Below are 25,733 nucleotides of genomic sequence, written 5' to 3'. Positions count from 1 at the left end.
ATCACCAACAATTCCCCTCATCCCTTCTTGAACTGATCAACCTAGACACATCAAGCTCACCTTCACTCACTAGTGAGCGACTTGACTACCACCTCCATGGCACCCACTTGCTCTTTTTTTTGTGGGTTCTAATCCTCAAAATTAAAAATTCAAGTGTCCTCAAACCCCATCCCAAACCTTCATCGCCTTGACCTGGATATTCTTGGGTACCTGATTCCAGTGCTGTTAAAAGCTATCCAAATACACAAGCTCTTTTTTTTTTTTTTTTGTTTAAGTGATGCTGTATCTTCTCCAAAACAAAAATTCTTTGCTTTCTTGTTCAAATCCTTTGCTCTGCTCTGTCCTAAAATGTTTCCCTGATAATATAATGTTTATATTCGAATTATTTTTTCTTAATACTTGTTATATCTTGGTTTAAACCACACTTATGGCCAACTTTGGCAATCTTAATATTTTTGCCTTCCCAGTTAATTATGGAACCGGACAAAACCTCTTGTGCTTGGTACCAGGACATGATTCGCTATTTAGGCACATGGAGGCCATTTTCCCAAGATACCAGAGATTCCTTTGTTTACAAGGTTTCACTTGAACAGCATGACACTGCCACACACAAGAAGTAAGACAAAACCATGGCAGATTCCAGAAGAGTATATGCGAGATTGCAATGAGATATTTCAATGGAGAAAGAGGATACAGTCATTCATGACCATTTCAGGATATGTAAAGATCGACATTCAGTGTTTCCTTCTTTCTCCACCATGGTCTATGGTACTTGATTATAATTTACTTTTTTACCCCATGTTCATCTACAGATTAGTGGATTGGTATATTAGATCAGCCTTTAGTGGGGGGACTATCCACACAAGAACATGACAAAAGAGGGCTTCAAGAGTCCACAAACTGGCAAAGTACATGACTTTTTCCTTCCATTCTATTGTGCAAAGTCAGAACATTAAAAATTGCACACTTCTGTCAACATATGTTTGCATAACATAGAGGAAATCTTAAAGAAACTTCAAGTAACCCCCTCCAAGACTATGATTTTAGGCAATTTTATCAGTGTGTAAGAAATCCTACTCACTTAACAGCACCATAAAAAGAACACTTCCTTATCAACAACAAATTATGAACTTTCAAGATTGCTATTCTAGTAACATTACATAAGAAATTGGATGATCATAACCAGTCAATGGACAATGGTAGCTAGTAGATTTGTACAAATTCTGGCTTGCCACACCAATTCATGTCAAGATGAAAGCTGAACTATCTTGTGCTTTTTCCAAATATTCTACATCCGGCTGAGGTCAATCTAAAATAAAAAATTTATTAAATAAGTGAGTAAAAGAAAAAAGGATACAGGAGGCCACCCACTGTACTCTGAAATACATCCATAAAGAAAACATCAGACCAGTAGTTACAAAGCATATCACTACGAAGGCTAATCGAATGCAGAATACTAAGCAATTTTGTAACGGCCACCAGCAATACTTGGTGCAAACCACTTTAGTATTTAGTAGAGAGTAAATTAAAAAAAAACAATCAAATTAAGGCTAAGGCAATCTACAAGCAAGCAAGCATCCGGTGCGGTATAGTGCAAGTCCACAAAGACTACTCAACAGTACACAGTAGAGTATAAAGCAAATCCATAAAGGCCAGTCAGTGGTTCAGTACAGTGCAGTATAAAGCAAATCCACAATGGGCACTGATTAATCAACATGGACCAGAGCTTTAGTAAAGGCCACTCAAATGACTTGATACAGCCCAGAACTCCCTAGGCCACTTAGCTAAGTCTGTAAAGACCATACCTCCATAAAGGCCCCTCAGATAAATTAGAACAGAACAGACCTCCACAAACACTACTCATGTGACTCTGTACAGACCAGAGCTCCAAAATTTCCACTCAGACAACTCTTCAATCTAGAGTTCCACAAAAGCCATTTGGATGAATCTGTCCAGACCAGAGCTTCACAAAGTCCACACAAATAAATGGATTTTGAGCAAAGTGAAAAATCTATTTTTGAGTGAGAAAGCTATGTTGTGCTGATGGAAGGTTCCTTTAGGTAGCCTTTCTAAGGGATATTGCTACAGTGATACTCCCAGAGAAATAAACCGAAGGTTTCCAGAATTCTAACTCCTGGTGCAATTCATCCTTAATATAACTTTAAGGATGTCGCATAAAATCAGGGGACGTATTTTTTCTTAGATATGACACATAGAAATCTTTACCCCGAATAGATTTAACTCTTTGAAGGGGAAGAGTGGCGAACAAAAGGGGAGCCATTATCTAGGTACCCGGTGGACCTCCTATCGACCAGTTCCCCCAAAGGGCAACTACTTATAATAATAATTATTATAATTTTTACAATTTAATTTAGGTATGGCTCAAGATAGGCTATCTTCACTGTTAATAAAATTACTTTTCTTAACATCATCTGAAATTAGATGTTTGAACATTGTTTCCATCAAAATTTTAAATGAAACTGAAAACATCCTTGTCTAAGTACAAGCCAGAGCTCCACATTCCCACCCTGAGTAGCATACTCAGTATAGAGTCTTAAGTACTGTATAGACCTAATCTTCAATAAACCCATTAAAATATTAAGATGGCTATGAAGCATATGAAATTAAAAAAATGTAGCCTGTGTATCTCTTATCAGGACATCTTCATTATATATATATATATATATATATATATATATATATATATATATATATATATATATATATATATATATATATATATTTATTTATTTATGGTCAGATGACCTCAACAGTTGACCTACCTTTTGAGAGAAATTAGATCAAAGTTAGGATGGCCTCTAAGGTAACAATCTTTGACTCAGTCAAATTGTTGTAACAGGTTAAGTTTGCAGAATTGATACCACTTCTTGTATGGTATGAAAAGTTTAGGGGAATGAAAATGTGATTCACTAGGAATATTTTAGTGGGAAAAATGTGTCCTTGAGATCAGTCTTGATATAAAAATTCCAATGTATCAAGAATTGCTTGGATGAATTGGATTGTCCCATTGTTTCTTGGATTTTTAATTCTTGCATTTAGTCAGATGGCTCTGGTAATTTAGTCCAAGATAACTGATTGTCTGAAAGCTCTCAAAAACTCAACCTTATATACCCACCATACAAATGGTATATTCCCACTACTCACCAGGTGGGTTTTAAATGTTATAATCCATTAGGCATCTAGATTACTGAATATCTTGTTCATATCTCTAGTCTATTCATTCTAAAACATGGGAGAAAAATCTTAATTTTTTACCTAAAATTAATTAGTATTTCAATACTTGCCTTGAATTCATGTGATATTAAATTTTCAAATGAAAGGCTTTGGTAAAAATAAATGTAAATTTTTTTGCTGAGGTATGTAAATCCCTTCCAGCTGCCACTATTTTGATTTTTAATTCTTTAGATAGGATCATTGGTTGGCTGTACCAGTTAACTGGGGAAAATGTTTTAACAATAACATTAACTCCCTTGTTAGAAATTATAAAGTTATGTATTCCAAAGTTACCAAGCTTAGATTTTATGCAGAATGCAAAGTGAATTAATTACCATTGACAAAATTGGATCCTCATTTACAATTTGTTGATTGCCGAGGATTTATTTCCATGTCCCTTGCTCATAAAGCATACCAAGTATCATAAAATTTTATGCTTTCTTGTCTGTAGTTAGTTGAATCTAAAGTGAAATATATGTAAGCTTAACAAAAGAATAGAGGAAAAAGTGTTAGTTTGGAGACAGACATCTGACTTTCCTTTCCCTCTTTGCTCCACCACCATTTAGGCTAAGTCTGTACACATTGGCCAGGCTAATGGTTTGGGATTTCAAAGACTGAAAGCAATTGAATTAGATAATTTATAAGAGGGTCATATAGCTAAATTTAATGGTATATTAGACAGTAGACCCATTAACAATGAAAAATTTTGGAATCTCTTCAATCATGTATATCAAATGTTTTGCATGATATTATTTCCTCAAATGGATCAGGCTATGCCAGTCTGCTATGCAGAGCATTTGCCTGTTTCTACAATGTTCATTCACTTTTCAGAAGGAAAGTTTCTCACTCACTCTTTGATGAACAAATTTGGAACTTGGGTTTCGAAAGAGATTGCTGAGAGCAAGGAGTTGATTCAATTAGTGAAACTGTTGTACCGAACACTGCATGCCAACAGTAAAACTATAAGGATGTATCATATTATTCAACACCAATGCACTTTTCTGACTTTCCTGATCAACTTTTAAATATAAAGTACTGTATACAGTACAGTACACATATTGTTAGACTGATATATAAGCTTTTCTCGTTGATTCTGCAAGAGTCCATTGTTTTGGTACTTGTAAATCTGATCTTTTATTTTTATTATTAATACTAGACAAGCTACAATATTAGTTGGAAAAGTATGATGCTACAAACCCAAAGGATCCGACAGGGAAAGCAGCCCAGTACAGAAAGAAAATAGAGAAATAATGAATAAACTACACTATTAGAAATAATAAAAGTTAAAAATATATTAAGATCAGTAACAAATAGTAACAAATTTAAAGTAGATCAATCATATAATCTATGAAACAATGTGTATGTTAACCTGTTCAACAGAAAAGAATTTGAAACAAGTGTGAACTCCTGAAGCTTTACCGATTCAACAGCCAGATTAAGACCATTCCACAATACGTTCACAGCTGGGATAAAGCTTCCGAAATGCTGTGTAGTATTGAGCCTCATGGTATAGAAGGCAAGTCTATTAGAATTGACTGCCTATCTAGCACTGTTGACTGGATGGTATAGTCTGGGAAGGTCTAAATGGAAAGGATTGTCAGAATTATGAAATTATTAGGTAATATGCACAAAGAACCGAGTGGTTGTGCCAGAGATTAACATCCAGATCAGAGATGAGGAATTTGATGGACAGCAAGTTTTTTTTCACCAAAAAATTGAGAGGAAGGTCAGCAGCTGAAGACCAGAGAAGAGAATAATTCTCAAAACATGGCAGAATGAAAGAATTAGAAAATATCCTCGATAGATTAATCATCAAGTCTTGAAAAGTTTGTCTCAATATGCTGATTTTTTGTGCAATAGAAGAAGAAACACCTAATGTATTTCTCCAAGTAAGTTTGTAATCAAGAACCATGCCTAAAATTTTAAACAAGTTTTATATATAGTAGTTAAAAATGTCATCAATGCAAAGATCTGGATGTTGATGACTGTCCTTGACGTACTTACAATTATATTTTTAAGTTTTGTTATGGTTTGACTTTATCCACCATAATTTGCACTATGCATTCATTTAAGCTAGTTCTTTATTGAGGGATTCAGTAACCATAGATCTACATTCAGAAGATGGAATTGCTCCTAATACGCAACAAATATGTTTTCTATGCCGTACCACATAGCATTCGTATATAGTATGAAACGTAATGATCTGAGAATACTACCCTGAAGAATACCATCATCAACTACGCTACAATCTATTACTTAAAAATTCAATAATGATACTAAGAAAAGATCTACCTACTGCCATCTGTTCATGTTTGAAAACAGGGCCTTGTGATTAACAGTCAAATGCAGCCCTAAAATTAAGCCCAATCATATTGACTTCTTAACCACAATCAAGGAATTGCTGTACAGCATTGGAAATTGTATGAAGGCCATCACATGCTCCAAGGCCTTTGCAAAAGCAAAGCTGCAAACTAAGAAACCGGTGATTAACTTCAGGATACTTATTTAGACAATTTTCCAGATGTTTAACAACTTTAGAAAATATGGGAGCTTTGGAAACTGGGTGGTAATCAGCAGGGCTAGACCTACTAAAACTCCATTTACCCATTGGAGTAACATCACCAATCCTCCTAGTGCAAAAAGAACCTCTTTTTGTTAAATTGGGAAAATTAACAGACAACTGAAGTGCTAACAAATTGGTTATCTTTATAAAGAACAAAGGAAAAATACCACTTGGGTCTTCACCCCATAAGCATCAAGATCCAGTGAGTGTTTTAATTTCGCACAACCAAAAAGCTAGCGATGTCAAGGCCATGATTACCAATGCTCAAGTCCCATTCTTTATTAACACTTTCTTCTCTTTGATTCCTTGTTTTCCTAAGTCTGCCAGCTTACCATCCAATCGGAGGAAGCGAACACTGGATAGAAGTCATACCTAGGTTTTCCTGTTACTGCTACTGATGACTTCATTTTTTTCTTATTACATACAATGTGTTACTACAGTTTATTTCACTCAAAAATCACTTAATCCTCTGCAGAATACTTCTCAATAACTAATGCAATTCACTTTACCTTGTGGGAGACCAACCACTACAGAAAAAGCTACTAAAAACACTTGGCCAACAAATAAAAAGGTGCCAATGGTCATGGATATAAGACAAGCTCTCCCTGCTATGACACCATTTCTCACATCTATTGTGAAGACATCCGTAATCCTCAGACTTTAAAGTTTAGTGACTTTATTTCCTCACCCACTAAGCTGTGGACCACTTTTTTCCCTGCATCATTTTCTCCAATTCATATAAAAATCTATCTTTCAAGAGGTGGGGAGTCACTTTATTTTCATTACCCTTTGTTATCTTATTTAGAGGAAGCCTGATGACTCGTCCTGCATCAGAATAAAGGTAAAGTTTTTTTTACAAGAGTTTTCGTGGAGGGAAATAATATATCAATGAAGTTTGTTCTCACTTAAACAGGAAGTGAAGAAATCAGCAAGAACTCTAAGCATGACATTTCATTAACTGATGAAAAGACATATTTGTGTGATGTTTTCTGTTTATATTGTATGTGTAAAATGGGACTGAATACTGTACCTAACTGATAATAACAATAAATGTAGATGGTAGTGGTTTGTATTAAAATTTTATTTATCATTTAATGGGACACAACATTGGTATTACATGTTCATGTTCTATGGCCAGTTATATTACTAACTTGTGTCAATGTCACTTAAGACAGATTCTTTTGTCTATAATACTTGCAGACTTTTATTTGCTTGACATGGTCCTTAGATGAATCCGTCAGTTACACTGCATAGAATATCGATAGATGAAATAAGGCTTATAGGAATTTTTTTTCCTTAATAATCAGTTGAATGTGGCATGATAATCCCGTAGTGTTTCCTAATGATAATCAACAACATGAAGGATCCTTGACTGTTCCTGACAAAATAAACTATGTACTCTGCCTGTAGTAGTAGCCCAATTTTATTTCCTTTTTTTGAGTTTTCATTGTTTGTATTTTATATATCTGATAAGTCATATAAAATGCATGAAAGTGAATTAACTTTTTCCCATTCTAAAATCCCTTATTATATTATCAAAATACAATATGCTCATAAAAATTAATTTTATGGTTTGCAAGATAATTTGGTGATTATAATAAATTATTTTACTTTGAAATTCAGTAGAATTTATTTTAGATACTCTTAGAGATGACTTCTATTTTGACCATTACACACAGTAATATAAATTCCACATTCATTCACCCCAGTTTTATTAATATTTCTTGGTAATTTCAGGTATACAGTAGTATAAATGACAATGCACAGTACAATTTTCTATCAAATGTCATTTGTAGTGATTGAACTGCACTCATATCTTGATCCACGTATCTCTATTTGCCTTATTTAGCTATCTATCTAATTAACTGTTCAGGGTATAGATTGTTCATTTTTAATGACCTAATCAGTAATATGTATTTGTAGTTTTTACCAACCATCCTTACCCTGGCTAATACACCCTACAGAAAAGACGTCCGGCTACCAGTCCAGTTGCAGCGAGCTATGGCAGCTGAAGCAGAAGCTGCTAGGGAAGCCAGAGCCAAGGTAACAATGGCACAATTTTTTTAAGAGGCTTCTAGCCATCATTGCTACATTCATTGCTTAGGTTCTGAATCAAGTATAAACTTCTGTCTAATATCATAGTCTTCACCTTCTGTAACTTTTAACCCCTTTTTGCTCTGCAGACAGTCTTTTAGATACACTTTTTCATTCCTCTCTCCTCTTTTGTCATTTACCCTAATCATAGTCTTCACCTTTCCATAACTTTTAACCCCTTTTTGCACTGCAGTCTTAGATTCCTTCAATTTCTCTCATCCCTCTACAACTTTCATTTACTCCTTAATTAGTACTGTATTATTTCACCTACAATCTGACAAAATTCTCTCGAGTAAGTATCTTCCTAAGTACAGTACTGTGTATCCTCGCAGTTACTTTATATACCTTCTCACAAACAAGTCAGTCACCCATACAAGTAACAGAGCAAAGTTTTAGCTTGATATCAGCATTGCATCATACAAAAACACAAGCCTTTGCAATCTATTTAGAAGCTCTCTGCATAAATTAAAACACAGTAAAACAAACTTGAAGGCAAATGTTGCTATCAAATTACCTTGTCTTTATATATCAAAACAAACTGAAGAAACTTAGGTCCTTGCTATTTTCAGTGGATATTATACAGTACACTACAGACTTTTAGATAACTAGTTGAAATCTATTAAAGCAACAAAATACAGTAATTTACTTTTCAACAGGTAATCGCTGCTGAGGGTGAACAGAAAGCCTCAAGGGCCTTAAAGGAAGCTGCTGATGTTATTTCCCTTTCTCCGGCAGCCATCCAGCTTCGATACTTACAGGTGGGTAATTTTCATTGTAAATATTTATACCAAATATCATTAGGAATTTCTGTCATAGTCCTTGACTAACTGTACTTTTTCCTTTTCTTAGGTTTCATCATTTCTTTTAATATACAGTACAGTACAGTACAGTACTTTGAAGTCAAGCTTCATTGGAATTTTCCTCATTAAAAGAAAAATTGCTTGTACTGTACAGTAGTATTCTTTACAGGTTTACTTTATTGCTAAAGAGCAATTTGTTCTTAATTTTCATTTGGCTCTGACTATTGTCATAGGATTATGATGAAAGATTTCTTCCACTCGTTCAGTTTTTTAAACCTTTTGAACAAAAAGATTTCCCAAATAAGCTATAGTATATGCCAATGATATACTCTTACAAGTAAAGTTTGGAATTTTCCATGTTGTAGAGTGATACCTGAGACAAAGACCTGTGTTTGATCTCCGAGTCCATTTTCCTTCTAAGAAGGATTGGAAATAGCATTAATTGACTTTTCATTCAAGGATGCTCCTATTATGGGACATTTTTACACAAAGTTTACAACATTAAAATGTAGGACAATACATAAAAGCATACCAATGAGAATTAAAAGTTATAATAGAATAAATTAATAAATATGGAATAAAGGAACGTTGAAACTCATTTTACTGGTAGTAAGGAGAATGAAGAGCTCGAGTGGGAGGGGAGTCCCTCTCCATAAACCTGTCTGGTAAATGCCCTCTGGTGGTTTTCCTTCTTTCATGGGACTGTGTGAGATTAAGTTTATCTCAGCCTCTTTTATGAGGTTTCTGAAATGACACCATGCATTAGAATTATAGAAATTTCTTGCTCTACTGGCTACAGCCTTATCTAGGTGACATTTTTCAACAAAACTGTGCAACTGTCAATATTGACATCATTTCCTTTTATCATTCAATTAGGTATAGGATCCCTTCCCACCTCCTCCTCTGAAGACATGTCTTCTTTTGCTTTCTGGTACTGCTCATTGTAAAGATGCTGGAGTTCCTGTTGTCAGTGGTGTCATTGTCCTCCAAAAACTCCTGAAGATCATCTTCCTCAACTTACAAGTCCATGACTTGTCTAAAGAAATAACCAGAGACTCAAAATCTTTATAGTCTCTTTTGGCTACAGTCTGTCCAGAAACTTCCACCCAAGCATTTTCAATGAAGTTAGAGCATGGACAATGCTGAAGTGGTTCTTCCAAACTAGCATTAACTGTATCAGATCTGACCTCAAAACAAAACTCCTTCAAAAATTGGCTTTAATATGCAATTTCTTAGTTGGAAATTACCTGATAGTCTACAGAACTCTTTATTGGGGGAAGAGGAACCACAGAGTGATAAAGGTAAACTCTCCTGGAGGTATTTTTCGCACTGGGCCCCAAACACTATCCATCATTTCTATGGAGATCTGCATGGCTACCCAGGCTTTGTTGTAGGTCCTCCACACCACACCTAATTTGTCCTTTATCACATTGTTCTTCTTAAGAACCTTAGAGTTTTCAGAATGGTAAATATATAAGGGCTAGACCCTAAACTCCCCATTTGTATTCCCCCACATGCAGTTAGCCTCTCTTTCATGGGATTATGCCCAGGCAAGGCTTTCTCTTCCTGAGTTATGTATGTCCTCTTAGGGATTTCTTCTTAAAGAGGAATGTTTCATCATACTTGAAAACTTTTTGGGTACTACAGCTGTAGCTTTTAAATTCCCCACCATATTTTTCAGCAATGGCTTTGTTTGAATTGGTAGCCTGCACATGCCTTGCAACACTACAAATGGTACTTCTCTTTTTAAATTTATCAAACTAGCCTCAGCTAGCCCTTCAAATTTCACTAGAATCTACATCATTACTTTTTCATGGGGTGGTTTTAATGATGTCTGAATATACTTGATTTACCTATCACATACGACTGTCTCTGAAACGTTCACGCAGTAACTTTTTTATTAATCCATATCGGTAACAATTTCTCAACTTTGTTGATGGTCTCATTTCTTTGCTAAGATAGAGATGACACTCCTTTTGCTATACTGTACAGTATTAGCTTCTTTATTTTTCAAAATTATATAGATAGTTTATTTTAGTATTCCATACCCTCTTTGGAAATGTCAGTTACATGGACAATGCTTTTTACTTTTTCAATTTTCTCCTTTCTTAGTTCTGTAGTGGCTCTTGAAATTATCCCTTTTGGCTTAAAACTGCTACTACTACCCTTCTTAAGAACTGTTGTGTATGGATAAATACCAGAAAAAAACACTAAAATAACGGAAATTATAAAAAATGTTGAGGGAATGGTGTTTTTCCAGTCTGAACTGGGTGGGAGCTACATATAAGTTGTCTCTGACACGATGCCACAGCTTTCCCCTTGGTTGAGTGGCTTTATCCATCCAGGTTCTTAATAGTTATTCAACCGCTAATTTTTTTTTTTAATCTTCAGGGCAAAATTTTTTACAAAATTTAGTTTCATTAAATTGTTTGAATTTACGGGTATTTGATTTTTTAGGTATCACTGTACAAGTGAAAGAGACTCGGAAGTTTACCTATTATAACCCTTTCACAAAATATAATTTTCCTCTACTGAAATTAGAACACGTAGTTCAAGGGTGCAGATTCTCCCTATCAATTTAGAAAATAATTAAAATCAATGTGCCATATTTAAAAATCAAAATAATTATTAATAATAACTTATACCAAAGACAGAGTCAAATGTAATTCACATGGGTAATTCTAATGCAGTTATCTATAACCAAAACCATTATTAGTTTAGGAATATGATTGAATATGTGTTTTTATTTTTACAATAACACTGTGTACTGGTATGTCAGTCTTAAATGACTCAAGTTGAAGGGACTAAACAAAGATTATTCAAAATAATGAAAAATACAATTGAGGGAGAAAAAGGACACTCATGATTGACCTCTACAAACTGTAATTATTAATGTAAATTAATGTATTAGCACTATTTACTGTGGAAGCATGGCTAGAATGCTGTGTCCAGTTAAGAGAAATTTGTCATTTTGAAAATTTTGTTTTCAGGATGGTTACTGTATCTACTCTTATTGAAGAGAAGTTTAGGGACTACCCATATGTTTAAGGCAACAATTTGTATACTGTACAGTACTACAATAATTGAGAAATGAATCGGGGAACAGTTGGGTTTGACTCTGATTAGGGGGTCTTCTCAAATACACAGGACCTCTCTCATTTCCTGAATTCCGGTTGGTCTAATAGTTGTAGAGCAGGTGTCTAACAATAGCAGAGTAGAAGCCATCACCTGAGACAGGCTTTGACTTTGTATAATAAAGCTTCTACTTTATCTTGAAGGTCTCCCCTCTCGTTAAGAGATAGTACTAGGGGGTAATGATAGGCCCTCTAGTTTTTTATGGAGTCAGAAAGACCCATTACTTTATTAGATTAAGATTATTAGGGATTGTAAGGTTTTTCTATATCAGTTTTTTCAGCTACCAAATGCAATCAGAATATGAGATAGTCAAATAGGTCAACTCAGGTACCTGATTCTCTCCTTGGCTAGTATTTCTGGACTAATTGGTAGTGTTCAACTGTAGTAGTTACAGCTTAGAGAAGTACCAAATGTATTTCACAAAATATATAATTAATCTTGTTTATTGCTTAAGAAGTTTAGGGTCTAGGCCAATGGTAGTGCTTAGAATACACAATGTATTTTTTGTACAGTTAGTATTCAAATATGTTAGTTTAAAAGCTTACAGTTTTCTCTCATTTTGTTAGTGAAAACTGCATGGTGATTTAGGATATTTTGGTAAAATACTAAAAATGGTTTTTAGCTTTATAAAAGTTGAAGCCTAGAAAAATTACTAAGCCTTCCATATTTAAGCCAACATGGAACATTAATATGGTTTGAATATTACTTCTTCTATAATTATAGGGTAGTTTTTTTTATCTCTCTCCATAACATACTCATTCCCTAGGAAGTGTAGGAATCAGCATAATAACTACTAAGTAATATTCATTTGAATAAATGTACTTTTACTGATTGTGTATCACAAATTTAAGAGACAATTTGTATTTTTCCTCAACTATACAAACCCAAGTCCCTTACATAGGAGAATGATAATAGTGGAAGCTGGAATACGGCAGTTAAAAGATTTAATGAAGTGTAAACAATTGGCTGGTAGTTACTTGCTCACAGACAACTCCCTTTGATTATAGCCGGGACTTACTCGGGGTTGATGCTGGCAGGCAAGTATGAGTAAGGGACTCGGGTTTGTACAGTACAGTTAGGGGAAAGTACAAATTACCATAAAATATACAAACCCTTGTCCCTTACATAGGAGACTCGGTCTTAGGTCGTGGGGAGTCCCCCGTTCAAATGCTGAAAACTTATCCTGGAAGCTTAAAACTCTTGCATACGAAAATGCTGAAAAGTTAAGGGTCTTGACACCTCATGCACCAGAGGTTCAGCAAACTCTCGAAAGTACATGGCCCTGGCATTAAGGGTTGTTATCAAGCTGAAACTCTTCTGCTTCATAAGATGTGGCTAAAGTTCATAACGGATTTGTGTGTCCAGCAAAAGGCGCAATTATTATATAAGGGTTTGCCAGTCTACATCACACTTCCCCTCATAAAGGAGCAAGGGGAAAGTATTACTATATTTAAGTACAGAACAGCAATATACTAAGTGGGGCTTACCTGCACCAATATATAGCTCCACTAGGCTAGCTTCTTTGTGTTGTACCACAAGAGAGGGGAATATTAAAGGTAAAAGGCGAGCCCAGTCACTCTTACTTTAATTCCAGACTTACTCGTAACCTTTGCCCTAGATCCAGAGCTAGTTGTCTTATGAGAGGAGCCAAGTTAGCTATACCACCTGCTGTGCTGCTACAACAGGCCCTAGAATGAACCTGTTTAGGTACCTATGGGACCCTCAGGTAATGAGCAGTAAACATAATTTGATGTTTTCATATCTGTGCTTGAAAAATCTGCACTACAGAGATTTTTTTAAATGCCAGTGAAACACCAACACTTCCAATAAGATCTGTTCTTTGTAACCTCTTCTTAACCCTACCCATATTAACGAATAAGTCTTGCAGGTTTGGTCTGGTTTCTCGAGTTCGCTTGAGGTAGGGTCTCGGAGAACACAAAAGCAACAAATCAGGATCATCGGTTACCTCTTGAAGGCTATCAACCTGGAAAAAATAAAAACCTAGAATCCAGAACTGATGGGTTTGGGGTTTTAACAACAAACTCAGAGACAAAGGTGAACGAGACCTTCCTCCAACCCCTTGAATAACTGACGTCAAAAGAGAGACTGTGGAGCTTACCAACACGTTTTGCAAAAGACAAATCGAGCAAGAAAACCAAATTCAGAGGAAGATCTCAATCTGAGGCTCTTTCCAATGGTTCATAAGGTGCCCTTTTTTTAAGAAGCGCAGAGCTTTTACTACATTCCAAGGGGTAGGTCTCACTTCGACACGAGGGCAGGTCTTTTCGAAGCTAAGTACAAGCATTGAGATTTCTACCAAAGAAGAAAGGTTTACTCCCTGTAGTTGAGAGACTTGGCTCAAATCTGAAGAATAGCCTTTTACTACCTAAACGGGGCCGAGTTTTTCCTTGCAGAGGTAAAGTAAAAAGTTGGCTAGGAGTGGAATAGAGGCTTCAAGAAGATAGACATCCCTCATATGACACCAACCACAAAAGATGCCCCACTTAACCTGTTATACGGAGATGGAGGAATGCCGGATGTATTCAGACATTTCTAAGGTAACTTCCCATTAAAAGCCTATTTTAAGACATACTGGATCACCATCATATGTGAAGCCAATGAAACCCCACAGTTTTATGGAAGATCCTGGCATTTGGTTGGCACAACAGATCGGGAAGAGGTGCCAGCTTCCTTGGTGTCTCTAGTAGCAGATGTAGAAGGTTTGGGTAACATTTTACTTATGAGCCATTTTAGGGCCCTAAGAGTCGGATTGAGGTTGGGCATACCTCGAGCTCAATTCAAGACACTTCTGATGAGGCAAAATGGCGAATGAATGAATGAATGATTTAAAGTTTTCAGGCATCCTGACATCTAAGGTCATTGACGCCGGTAACATTTAATTTATGTATACAAAAATAAAAAATGAAATAAAATAAAAAATTAAAGAGTATTCAATTAAAATCATAAAAATTGAATGTCATAAAAGTTAAATATTTTTCAGAAGACCTGCTTCTGAAAGAAATCTAAAAATGCCACTTGCATGGTAGGACACATCATTTCCAAGAATCTTGGCAAGGATGAACCTGCCACCCTCACCTCGAGCCTCAAACAAATATCTATTCCGCAAGTTGTTATAATTGGGGCATTCGGTCAACAAATGCCTTACTGTTAGAGGTACTAAACAGTTGTCACAATACGGTTGGTGTTGGCCCTTCAGCAGAAACTCATGTGTCAACCGAGTGTGACCAATACGGAGACGACAAAGAGACGTCTCCCATTTTCGGGGCATCATATTATACCTCCAAGTAGATATATCATTTGTTACTTCCCTCATTTTATTGCCATCTTGACTATCCCATTGCTGTTGCCATTTATTGCAAACCAATTTCTTGATGTCAGGTAAGAAATCATTACAGGGAATGGGATACCTTCTTGGCAGCAACTCGGATGCAGCCTCCTTAGCCAGTGAATCTGCCTTCTCATTCCCGGACACACCTACATGTGCTGGAACCCAACAAAATTGAACTGTTATACCTCTCCGTCCAATAAGGAAAAGCCATTCTAAAATCTTTAAAACTAGAGGGTTATTAGAATTAAAAACTTCCATAGCTTGAAGGACACTCCTTGCATCACTAAAAATTGTAAAATTACCCTCCTTCTCCAACGCTATTTTCTCAATAGCGGTTAATATGCCATACAGTTCGGCAGTAAATATGGAAGCGGTCAGAGGAAGTGCACTTCTACAATTAAAACCATTACTATGTACTCCAAATCCAACGCCAGCATCAGATTTGGAGCCATCAGTATAGATAAAAGTTGATCCTCTATGTTCTTTAACATGTTCATTAAAAAGAGACCTGGCTTCTAGGTCTGACATATTCTTCTTATCTCCAATAAAATATTTACAAAAAGATATCTCTGGTAACTTCCATGGAGGCGTTGATGATACCTTGAATGGAAGTACCTTATTTCTAATTATATTCAGACTATTTAATAATCGTTTCACCCGAAAGCCATAAGGTTGAGGAGATTTTGGGTGCAACTCAAAGTATGATGCGTGTCTTACAAGGCTTGCAGTCTCAAAGGCTAGAGAGTTAGGGAGTCTTGCAAAATGGCGAGGAGAACGCCTAGGCGCCAAGGTCGTTCCAAGAGTGCTGGAACGTGTCGCCGAATGTGGCGTTTGGTTCTGAAACCAGAGAGCAGAAAGTAAGGATTTTGTAGTTCAGCGATGCTGCAAACCGGCCTATTGTGGTTAAACCCCACAAAGTCAGTATCTCTGTCACTGTTCGAAGACTCATTCTGAACCAACTTTCTGAGTCATCCTACTCAGCTTGTCTGCCCCTTCATTCTGCTTGCCAGGAATGGAATGAGCCATCAAACCCATCAAGTTGATGTCCAACCACTCTATCTCTTCCACTTCAAACTGACAGAGGGAAAGTGACACGGTACCTCCTTGTTTGTTGATATAGACCATGACGATGGTGTTGACGCTCGGAAAACTATTGAGTGACCACGAAGAAGAGGGCTAAAGTGCTGAAGGGCCGGGAACACTGGCTTCAGCTCCAGCACATTGATTTGGTTCTAACGATTGGGTAACGACCACCAGCCCGACACCAGGTGCTGAAGGACGTGTGCTCCCCAACCTTCCTTGGATGTATCAGTGGAGAGAAGGAACTATGGAGGCTGAAATTCGAGTAGGACTCCTCGCAACAGGTTTGAGTCATCCAACCACCAACGGAGATCTCCTCTGGCCTCTTTCCATATCAACATTTATGAGAGAGACTGATCGAGATGTTGAGACCACTACCTTTTCAACTCCTACGGAAGTGAACAAATGTGAAGACAACCCATCGGCACCAGATGTTCCAAGGACTTGAGGTGGCCCAGAAGTCTCTGCCATGGACGTGTAGCTAGGCAGGCCTGTTATAAGAGGAAAGCAATGCTTCTCAGGCGAGACAGTCTGTCCTGAAAAGGGAAGGTTCTTCTGAGGACCATGTCGATCTTCATCCCAAGGTAAGTCTTTGTGTGAGCACTAGCATTGATTTCTCTTGATTTACCATGATCCCCAGATGCAAATTCACATGTACTAGTCAGTAGTCTAGATAGCGAAGAAGACATATGCCGTTGCTATGTGTCCATGTCGAGACCAGAGTGAACACTTAAAAACTTGTTGAGCCATCGAGAAGTGAGAGGCCAAAACAAAGTACCTGGAATTGGTATACTTTGTCCGCGGCAATTACTCAAAAGGGTTTCTTAAATGAAGGATGTACCAGGATCTGAAATTAAACATCCTTCAGGTCAATTGCGATCATGAGTCCAAGGGCTTGATTGCTTGCCTGAGTGGCTGCAGTATCCATCTTGAACAAGGTTTGGAGGAAAAACTAGTTCTGTAAGGTCAATGACAGGTCTCCAGCCTCCTGATGCATTCTCAACAAGAAAGATAACTGAAGAAGACGGGATCATCCTCCTACTTCCTAGAGAGAGCCCTTATTCAAAGGAGGGGAAAGTTGACAAACGGAAGGAGGTAACCAGAGCAAAGAACGTCCACCGTCCATTTCTGTGCCCCACACAACCTCCTCCATTTGGATTGTAGGCATCCTCCTTCCACAGGTGGTATTATGGGATGATTGCCCTCCCCTTAACAGGGTCACCGTCCTCAACCCTTTCCTCATCCTTTCAAGGGCTTTCGGCAAGGCTGAAATAGTTGACCTGTTACACATTTAAGGATGGAATTAGGGCAAGAATCCCATTAATGAGGTTGTTGTCGAGGTTGCAACGGTGGCGCCGTCGCTGCAGCTTGACCAGAGGAGGAGGATGGTTGAGGCTGTAGAAAGGATAATGCATGCTGGAAAAGTGAGTCTGGGCTATCCTTCCTTCATTGCATTGTGGTGGTGTTCATATCCTCAGGAGGGAACAACACAGGACTTTAGAGAGAGGTGATTCGACGTTCTAACCCCTCTCGACGGCCTTTGCTCCTTATGAAGCTTGTGGGTATGGCATCTCGGCATTTGAGAACCCAATTAGCCCACTGATCAGCTGCCTGGTACGTCAGGAATTCAATAGTTCTCGTGCCCGTACACACCACATCCCTCATGGCTTGTTGTTTGTCAGGATCCACAAGATCTACATTGTTGGCTAAATATCCAACTGCTGCTTGCCAGTGGTCCAACTAAGACGCTGCTTGGAGGGTAACCATAGCCGTAGCCTCCATAGAATTGGCTTCTACCACCCAGAAGGATGTTAAGACAAGGCTAGTCAATCCATCGAAACTCCTGGTGACAACTTCGCCACTGCAGATTCCAGCGGAAGAGGCGAAGAACGGGGTCCTTTCGTCCAGTAATACTTCTACTGGACGAATGAGACAGAAGACTTTCCTGCCTTCAACGAGTCCTTTCTCGTAGAAACCTACGAGTCCACCTTGTCTAGCGCTCCTGTTTCTAGGATAGATAATGGAGGTTCCAAACGAGGCCTAACGCTACTAGGAGCCCGACAAAAGACTGTCGATGGCAGACTTTGTACCCTTGGGGGGAGAAGTGAGGGTGCATTCCCAGGCTGTTAACGTACTGGATACGTTGGATGGTGTCAAATCAGGCCCTGGGCCTTGAGGGTTGCTGGATTCGGAAGAATCCCGCCAGATTCTGACCCAAAATCATCCTCCCTCTCAAAAACCGTACCCGGCCAGCTCCGAGGGAAGTCAAAGTCTTCATACAAGTCGTGATTTTCCTCTCTTAAGTGAAGGCCGAGGAGCTGTAGCGGTTCTGCTCATTTTCTCATCAGGGTGATTGTCCTTAGGAGCTCTTACAAGCCTGGGATCTTTGGGAGGACTGGAGGACCTAGGCTTAGTCTTGTAGTCTTTCAGCTACCTAGGTTGAGAGGCTGCAGCCAAGAAGGAAAGAGGACAATAGGAGCAGGGCCTGTCGTGATGGCAATGAAGCAGACGCAGGTTTCTCATTAACCTGTGACGCTGTAGCTTTTGATTCCTTTGTCTTCTGTCGCTGAGTAATTTCCCTGGGGGACAAAGAGCCTATGTGCATCCACGTTTTGTTGTCCCCCCTCTCTTGTGGTCTATGCTTGTTACACCTCTTAGCGTCCAAGATGATCAGGACAATTTCAAGATCAAGGAATCTGCTATCCATGAAGGGGGAGCCATATTGATCGGCACCAAGGCTGGGCCAGGAGACACAATAGGGGGTCATCTTCCTCGTTACAAGATGTCTGGAGAGACATCTTCGTGGCTCACAAGAAGCCTGTCTATAAGTGGGTCGCATCCTGGGGGAGCGAGAACGAGGCACGTTCATAAACTGCAAGATGAACATTTTACAGGAGAGCACTTAGAAGGAACCCTACTGGGCAAAGCACATCCAGGAGAAGAGCAAGAATAGCAATGAACTTGCGATGTAGCACGTTCAGCTTTCTAGAGTGCTACCCGTTGGAGACTCGTGCCTTGTGATTGAGTGCCTTGAGGAATAGTATAGAAGAGAGACTTATTTTGTTGAAGTGTGCTTGTAGAAAGGGAATGTAGGGCTAGCACACCTGGGTGAACAAAGTATAGATGTGATGTGTCTGGGAATGCTGTCTGGGAGAGGCAACTGTGGTTGAGAATTGGGGTAAGGCAGGTCTGGTTCTGGTTCGTTGTGAAGAGGCACGCTGGTAGGTTGAGGCTTGATAGGAGGAGGCCCAATCAGAGGTTGAGGCCTGAAGTGAATCTGAGTAGCAAGGTGATCTTTCATCGGAGGAGGAGATCCTTGGCGAGGTGCATCAAGGAGAGGTATCTCTAAGAAGTCTCAAGTGGGCAGACTGCCTACTGCGGGTCTACGATCCTCCTCAGGAGAGGAAGGTTCTGACAGCCGTTGGCTAGCTACCCTGTGAGCATATTCTGAAAAGCTACACTTTGAAGGGTAAGCCCTTTGGATATATCATGGGTCATTAACACGCTTCCTGGGTCTTCAATCCTCCGACTTTCGTTGAGGAGACGAAGGGTGTTGCCGATGAGAAGATATCCTGGGTGAAAATTCCCCTTCCGGAGCCTCTGAGGATGGAAGAGAGGCCCAGCAGGAATAGGCACCGACACAGAAGAGACAACGTCCTCCGAAGGCAGAGCTGGAGAAGACTGCTGATGATGTCCAGCTGTGATGGCCTTCTCAAGAAAATCTTCCAAGAGAAACCAGTCAGTCCCAAGGATGGCCACAGCAACAGTAGGGCATAAAGACATCTGAAAAGATAGTGGTTCACCCTGAGGAGGAGAAGGAGCCTCTGTTTCTCTAGGGGTAATGGAGGGACCCCCTTCCCTCGGGGCTTGCCCCGGTGTTAAAGGGTCACCCTTCTAATTTGATCGCTCCACAGAGGACGTTAAAGGAAAAGAGATAAAAGGGAAAGTAACAGGGGAAGAAGAGGCAAGCAGAGTCTTCTTTGACCTCAAGGAAGACCCCAAGGGGGAAGTACCTCTTCTTAGACTTCCTCCCCCCAATAGACTTCCTCCTCCTGCCATATCGAACCTATTGGGAAGTTGACCATTCCCGACACTCTGGACAAGGTGAACCCACACTGCAGGAGTGGCAAAGCTCATGAGGATCTCTTTTCTTAGAACTCTTAAGGTACTGCAGGTCTTTAATGGTACCCCAGGACATGTCCACATGTCCGTTGGTATCCTTTAACTGTCTGTACACACACACACATTCTGGAAGTAGAAGAAAAAGCAAGAATTAATAAGTTTTCTGCCAATCCAGAGAGCTGGAGAGAATGTCCGTTCTCACAAACGGATAGACTCAGAGTGAGTTGTCTGTGAGCAAGCTGCGAGGAAGTCACCTCCCAGCTACAGAGCTGGCAACAATGCCAGTTATTTACACCGTTAAATCTTTTAACTGCCATATTCCAGCTTGCGCTATTATCATTCTCCTATTTAAGAGATGAGGGTTTGTATTTTGAGTGGGAACAATTATTATTTAAATGCATAACTGGTACAGTACTTATGTGATGTCAAGAGAATTTTTAGATGTACTGTACAGGTCGATGACAAGTCTGATTATGTGAAAAGTTAGGATATAATTCCCAGTTGTGTGTTTGTCCAATAACGAAACCTATCGAGTTTATGGGGCATTAAGGCAGGGGGAGATGGGAGAGAGGTAGATGATTATTTTTATTTAAGGTCAGGAAGCCAGTGGCTTCAATTGGTTAAACCATAATAACTACCAGGTAAATATTTAAATAAGTTTTATGATAAAAATTATGTTATTTTTGGACATGTAAAATAAGGTTAATCCTCTGTGATGCTTCAACCTCAGTTTAAGTTAGTTGACCTCTTCTTAATAGTGGAATAGAAGGAATTATTACACTGTTTGGTGACCACATACAGTATTCAAAGACTTCCTTTAGGATTATGCCATTCTTAAAAAGGTAAAATATGACAAATTCGGAGATAATTTGTATTTTTCCTAACGATACAAACCTTTAGCTAATTATTAAGGGTATTACTTTTGGCGAAGCTGAAAGGACGACCCATTAAAATTTAGCAAGAGTAAACTACCCATCCCACTATTTAGCGGCAGGGAGTGGGTAGCCTGCTACCCCCCTCCCATCACACACTTGTGATTAAGCTCAATTTGCTTGGAGGTAGGACTTCAAGGAGGATAGGGTTGGCAACTAAGTTTGTATAAATAGCTAAAGGTTTGTATTGTTAGGAAAAATGCAGATTATCTCCAAATTTTTTATTTGTTCCGTAACTGGAATAGAAACCTACGCTATTTATTTGGGGTGACTCACCCATTGGGAGGGTGGACGTCCCTGCCAAACTGGCTTTTCGGCTACCCGAGGGCTCCTTATTTTAAATAGGTAGGTACCAAAAATAAGGAGTTCCTACACCTCGCTAAACCTTGCTTAGTAAGGTCTGCGGCCTACGCAAGCTGTGTGTTGAGATAAGCAGTGTGACTGTCAAGGTAAAGTTCTTCCAAGTCCTTGTAGGAAAAACTGTTGTAACCGAGACTTCCCAATACCAACTCACCAGGGTATGGGGATGCAACAGTATTGGAACAATACTAGGTACACAAGGAAGCATGTTTTACCTCCAGTGGTTTGAGGTCAGCTTGTGCAGAGAACCCAGGATGCTGCTTTCCCCAAGAGAGGGTAGGATGAAGAAAAAAATAAGAGCCAGTCATACCTTTTCATTCACACAAGACTAAAACTGGGTAACAGTGCCCTCAACCTTCTGCTACTTGTCCAATAAGGAGCTTGAGGTATTATACCACCTGTTGTGCACCCACCACAGGGCCGATAGAAAACATATCATGCCTCCTGTGGGTCACGTCTTGCCGGTAGTAGGCTGTGAACGTAGTTTGATGTTTCCACACCCCAGTCTGTAGAACCTGCATAACTGAAAAATTTCTTTTGAAGGCCAGGGACGTAGCTACTCCCATGATATCGTGGGCTCTAGGGCGACGTGAAGTTGGAGGATCTGGATTCAGGACATGGTCTATGACCATGCAAATCCAAGCAGAGGTTGTATTCTTGGTGATCCTCCTCTTGTGTCCTCCCTATGCTGACGAAAAGTGAAGGCACATAGGGACGGGCTGCTGCTTTTCTTTTGAGGTAAAGCCTTAAGCTCCTCACTGGACGGAGTAGAGATGATACGGGTCGTGTGTGTTACAGAGCGGAGACTTGAAATCCGGAAGAAGTCGAATCAAGGATCCGCCACCCCCGGATTCTGAGTCTTGGCAGCAAACTTAGGGACAAAGCCAAACGTTACCTCTCCCCATCCCCTTGAATGGGCGATGTCGTATGAGAGACCATACAGTTTGCTGACTCGTTTGGCTGAAGCCAAAGCTAACAGGAACACAGTCTTCCAAGTCAGGTGGCAATCAGTTGCCTGGAGTAATGGTTCGTAGGGAGATCTCTTCAGAGACCGGAGAATTCGAACCACGTTCCATGGGGGAGGTCTCACTTCTGACTGAGGACAGGTAAGTTCGTAACTCCGTATGAGTAAGGAAAGTAATTGCGATGAGGAAATGTCCGTTCCATTCAGTCTGGGGGTGAGGCTTAAGGCTGAGCGATAGCCTTTTACAGCCGAGACTGAAAGGCGCATTTCTTCACACAAATACACGAAGAACTCCGCTATTGCTGGAATAGTGGCATCGAGAGGAGAGATACAACTTCCACGACACCAACCACAGAAGACGTTCCACTTTGCCTGGTAGACTGCTGCTGATGACTTCCGCAGGTATCCAGACATCCTGTTTGCAATTTGTTGCGAAAATCCTCTCTAAGTGAGGAGATGCTGGATAGTCTCCAGGCTTGAAGTCGTAGCGAAGCTACAGCTTTGTGGAAGATGTTGGCATGTGGTTGTCTGAGTAGATCATGTCGTGGAGGGAGTTCTCTTGGAGACTCCATCACAAATTGCAGAAGGTCCGGAACCATTCCGTGTCATTGAGAGGTTGACCGATGTTTGAGCACCCTCAGCATCAGACAGAATGGGGGGAAAGGCGTAGACGTCGATGTTGTCCCACTGTTGGTGGAATGCATCTTGCCAGAGAGCCTTGGGGTCTGGGACTGGGGGACAATACAACGGGAGCCTGAAGTGCTTGGCCGTTGCAAAGAAATCCACCGTCAGAGAACCCCACAAAGTCAGGACTTTGTTGGCTACTACATGATCCAAAGACCACTTGGTACTCACTATCTGAGGTGCTCTGTGAAGCATGCCAATAGTGGTATCAAGTGAATCTCGGCCCCATCTCAGTATCTCTAATCCTAGATGTGATAGAGACTGGGGGGGGTGCGCCTATCCTAGCGTTTACGGCTGCGGCTGGTCCCTCTATGATATTTTCGGCTTTTTAGACACCATCTGCTTCGCTGCCATCTTGCTCGATGAGGTCTTGGCTGGATTAGGCTGCTGAGGAGCTGGTGGTTTGTAGGGCTTGGATGTTAAGGCCCTATGGAGGAGAGTGTCCTGGTGAGACTTCCTCCATCTCTCTCCAGCTTGTTCCACTCCTTTGGCTCAAATGAAGAGGATCCTTCTAGAAAGGAGTTCCTGAGCCTAGCAATCTTAGCATTAGGGACCTGCAGATGGAACCTCTCAAGCCTTCTGAGTGCCAAGGACATGATCTAGTACAGTCTTTTTGCACTCGAGGGGGGGGGGTATCTATGGGTCGGCGAACCTATTGAGAACCCTGATAAGAGTCATAACTTGCCAGAAGGCATGTTCTGACTCATTCTGCTCCCCCTATGAAGTGGGACTGGCAGCTTAGTCTCCTTCCTCCACCCCTGAGAGCTCATCTTGGGGTGGGTCATGGACATCCCTAGTGACTGACGGATCTTGTGGGTGTAGAAGTCCTCGTAGAGGTCTCTGGAAGAGTCTTGGAGCCCTTCGACTCCTTGTGGGGGAAGAAGGTAGAACTCTAACATTGACAGCCTGTTGGTATTGTACTATCCTTTCTGGTTCCTACCGGTGGTGGAGAGCTCTTCACACAAGGGGAGTCTTCCTTTGAAGGTGGAAGGGAGGACACCTCCCCCTCGCGAGGCTCCCTCGGCAGAGGTGAGACGGGAGAGCTTCTGGGAAGAGTACCAAGACGGTCTGGCCTATAAAGACTTATAGTGGTCAGCTTCACTCTAGATGTGAAGGTATCAGAGACTCCTCTTTTCCTCTTCAGGGGTGAAGCAGCCTAGGTTCTTTGTCGGAACTTAACTGGTGCCGAAAGTTGTTGGGGGACGGAAGAGGCCTACGAAGAGCGTGTTGAAAAGGCAGGCCCGAAGGCTTGTACAACCGCCCTAACCATGGCACCAAACCAGGGTTACTTACTAATGTTGGTGCTGTCTGAAAGGTCTCCTGAAGGGAGAGGGACCGAAGGTTCCCTTTGAGAAGTCTCTTTCCCTCTTCGGATGCGCTGTAATGCATTTGTGGGGGGGAATGGGGGTGACGGAGACCTGTTGAATGCGACTCTACCCTTTCTCGGTGAGAGAACCAATGGTCTGGAGGGTGAACGCTTAACTTTCCATTCCTCCTTATCCTCTGGTTGGTGCGACTTCCTTGAAGTCAGAGCCGAGTCTGGTCCTGTCTGATGATGATGTCTGCTCTGCGCTAACGTAAGCGGATCCAGCTAGTGCTATGGCAAGCGCTGGCGCGCAGGAGAGCACTGGCGCACAGAAGAGTGCTGCCACGCAGAAGAGCGCTGGCGCACAGGATACCGCTGGCGTGCAGGACAGCACTGGAAAGCACTGGTGTGCTGGAGAGAGCTGGCATGCCGGGAGAGCGCTGGCGCGCTATTGAACGCTGTCATACTGGAGAGCGCTGGTGTGTTGGTGAGAGCTGGCGTGCTGGTGAGCGCTGGTGTGCTGGTGAGAGCTGGCGAGCTAGCTAACGCTGGTGCGCTGGAGAGCGTTGACGCGTTGGGGAGTGCTGGCGTGTTGGAGAGGCGCTGACTTACTGGAGAACGTTGGCTCACTGGTGAGCGCTGACGTGCTAATGATCGCTGGCGTACAGCTGGAGCACAATCTGGGTGTTAGTTCATTGGCGCACACGCTGATGGACAGGAGAGCGTTGCGCAGGTGCCTGAAGTGTTGGTGACGAACGCGAATGCGAGGATGACGAGTAGCAGGATGATGCACAGGCGAATGACGCATGGTCACACGGCGAGCAGGCAGATGCAGGACTCGTAAACGGGGAGGGCAAGTCAGGAGAATGGAGAGGGCAAGTCAGGAGGACGGTGAGTCGCAGAAGATCGGCGCGTAGGATGAACTGGAACAGGATGTGTCCTTTGGAAGGACGAACGTCCACTGAAGGGGATCGCACGTGATCCACTGGAGAGTCAAAGGCCGAAGTCCGAGGATTAGCATCATGTCGAAAGAAGGTCCAAGAGCAGGTGAAGATCGAGGGCCAGTAGACTAAGGACGAGGAGGCTCCTTTGCAGAGGAATGCTGCGTTG

At 40.7% G+C, this 25,733-nt stretch overlaps 1 protein-coding gene across 6 annotated transcripts in view; it reads left to right on the top strand.

The window, feature by feature from the left end:
* The window catches only part of LOC137657633 (band 7 protein AGAP004871-like), a 980,999-nt gene that overhangs the window by 943,302 nt on the left and 11,964 nt on the right, over positions 1 to 25,733 (top strand). For all 6 annotated transcript variants that reach the window (XM_068392022.1, XM_068392020.1, XM_068392021.1 and 3 more), the window contains 2 exons: positions 7,762 to 7,840; positions 8,548 to 8,649. In XM_068392022.1, the coding sequence (XP_068248123.1) occupies positions 7,762 to 7,840; positions 8,548 to 8,649 (181 nt within the window). The remainder of the gene's footprint in view (positions 1 to 7,761; positions 7,841 to 8,547; positions 8,650 to 25,733) is intronic.

The sequence above is a fragment of the Palaemon carinicauda genome, chromosome 18 (assembly GCF_036898095.1).
Source record: "Palaemon carinicauda isolate YSFRI2023 chromosome 18, ASM3689809v2, whole genome shotgun sequence".
In the NCBI taxonomy this organism is placed as follows: Eukaryota; Metazoa; Arthropoda; class Malacostraca; order Decapoda; family Palaemonidae; genus Palaemon; species Palaemon carinicauda.
The sequence above is the reverse complement of the archived record's forward strand: the minus strand, read 5'-3'. Positions and strand labels throughout refer to the sequence as shown.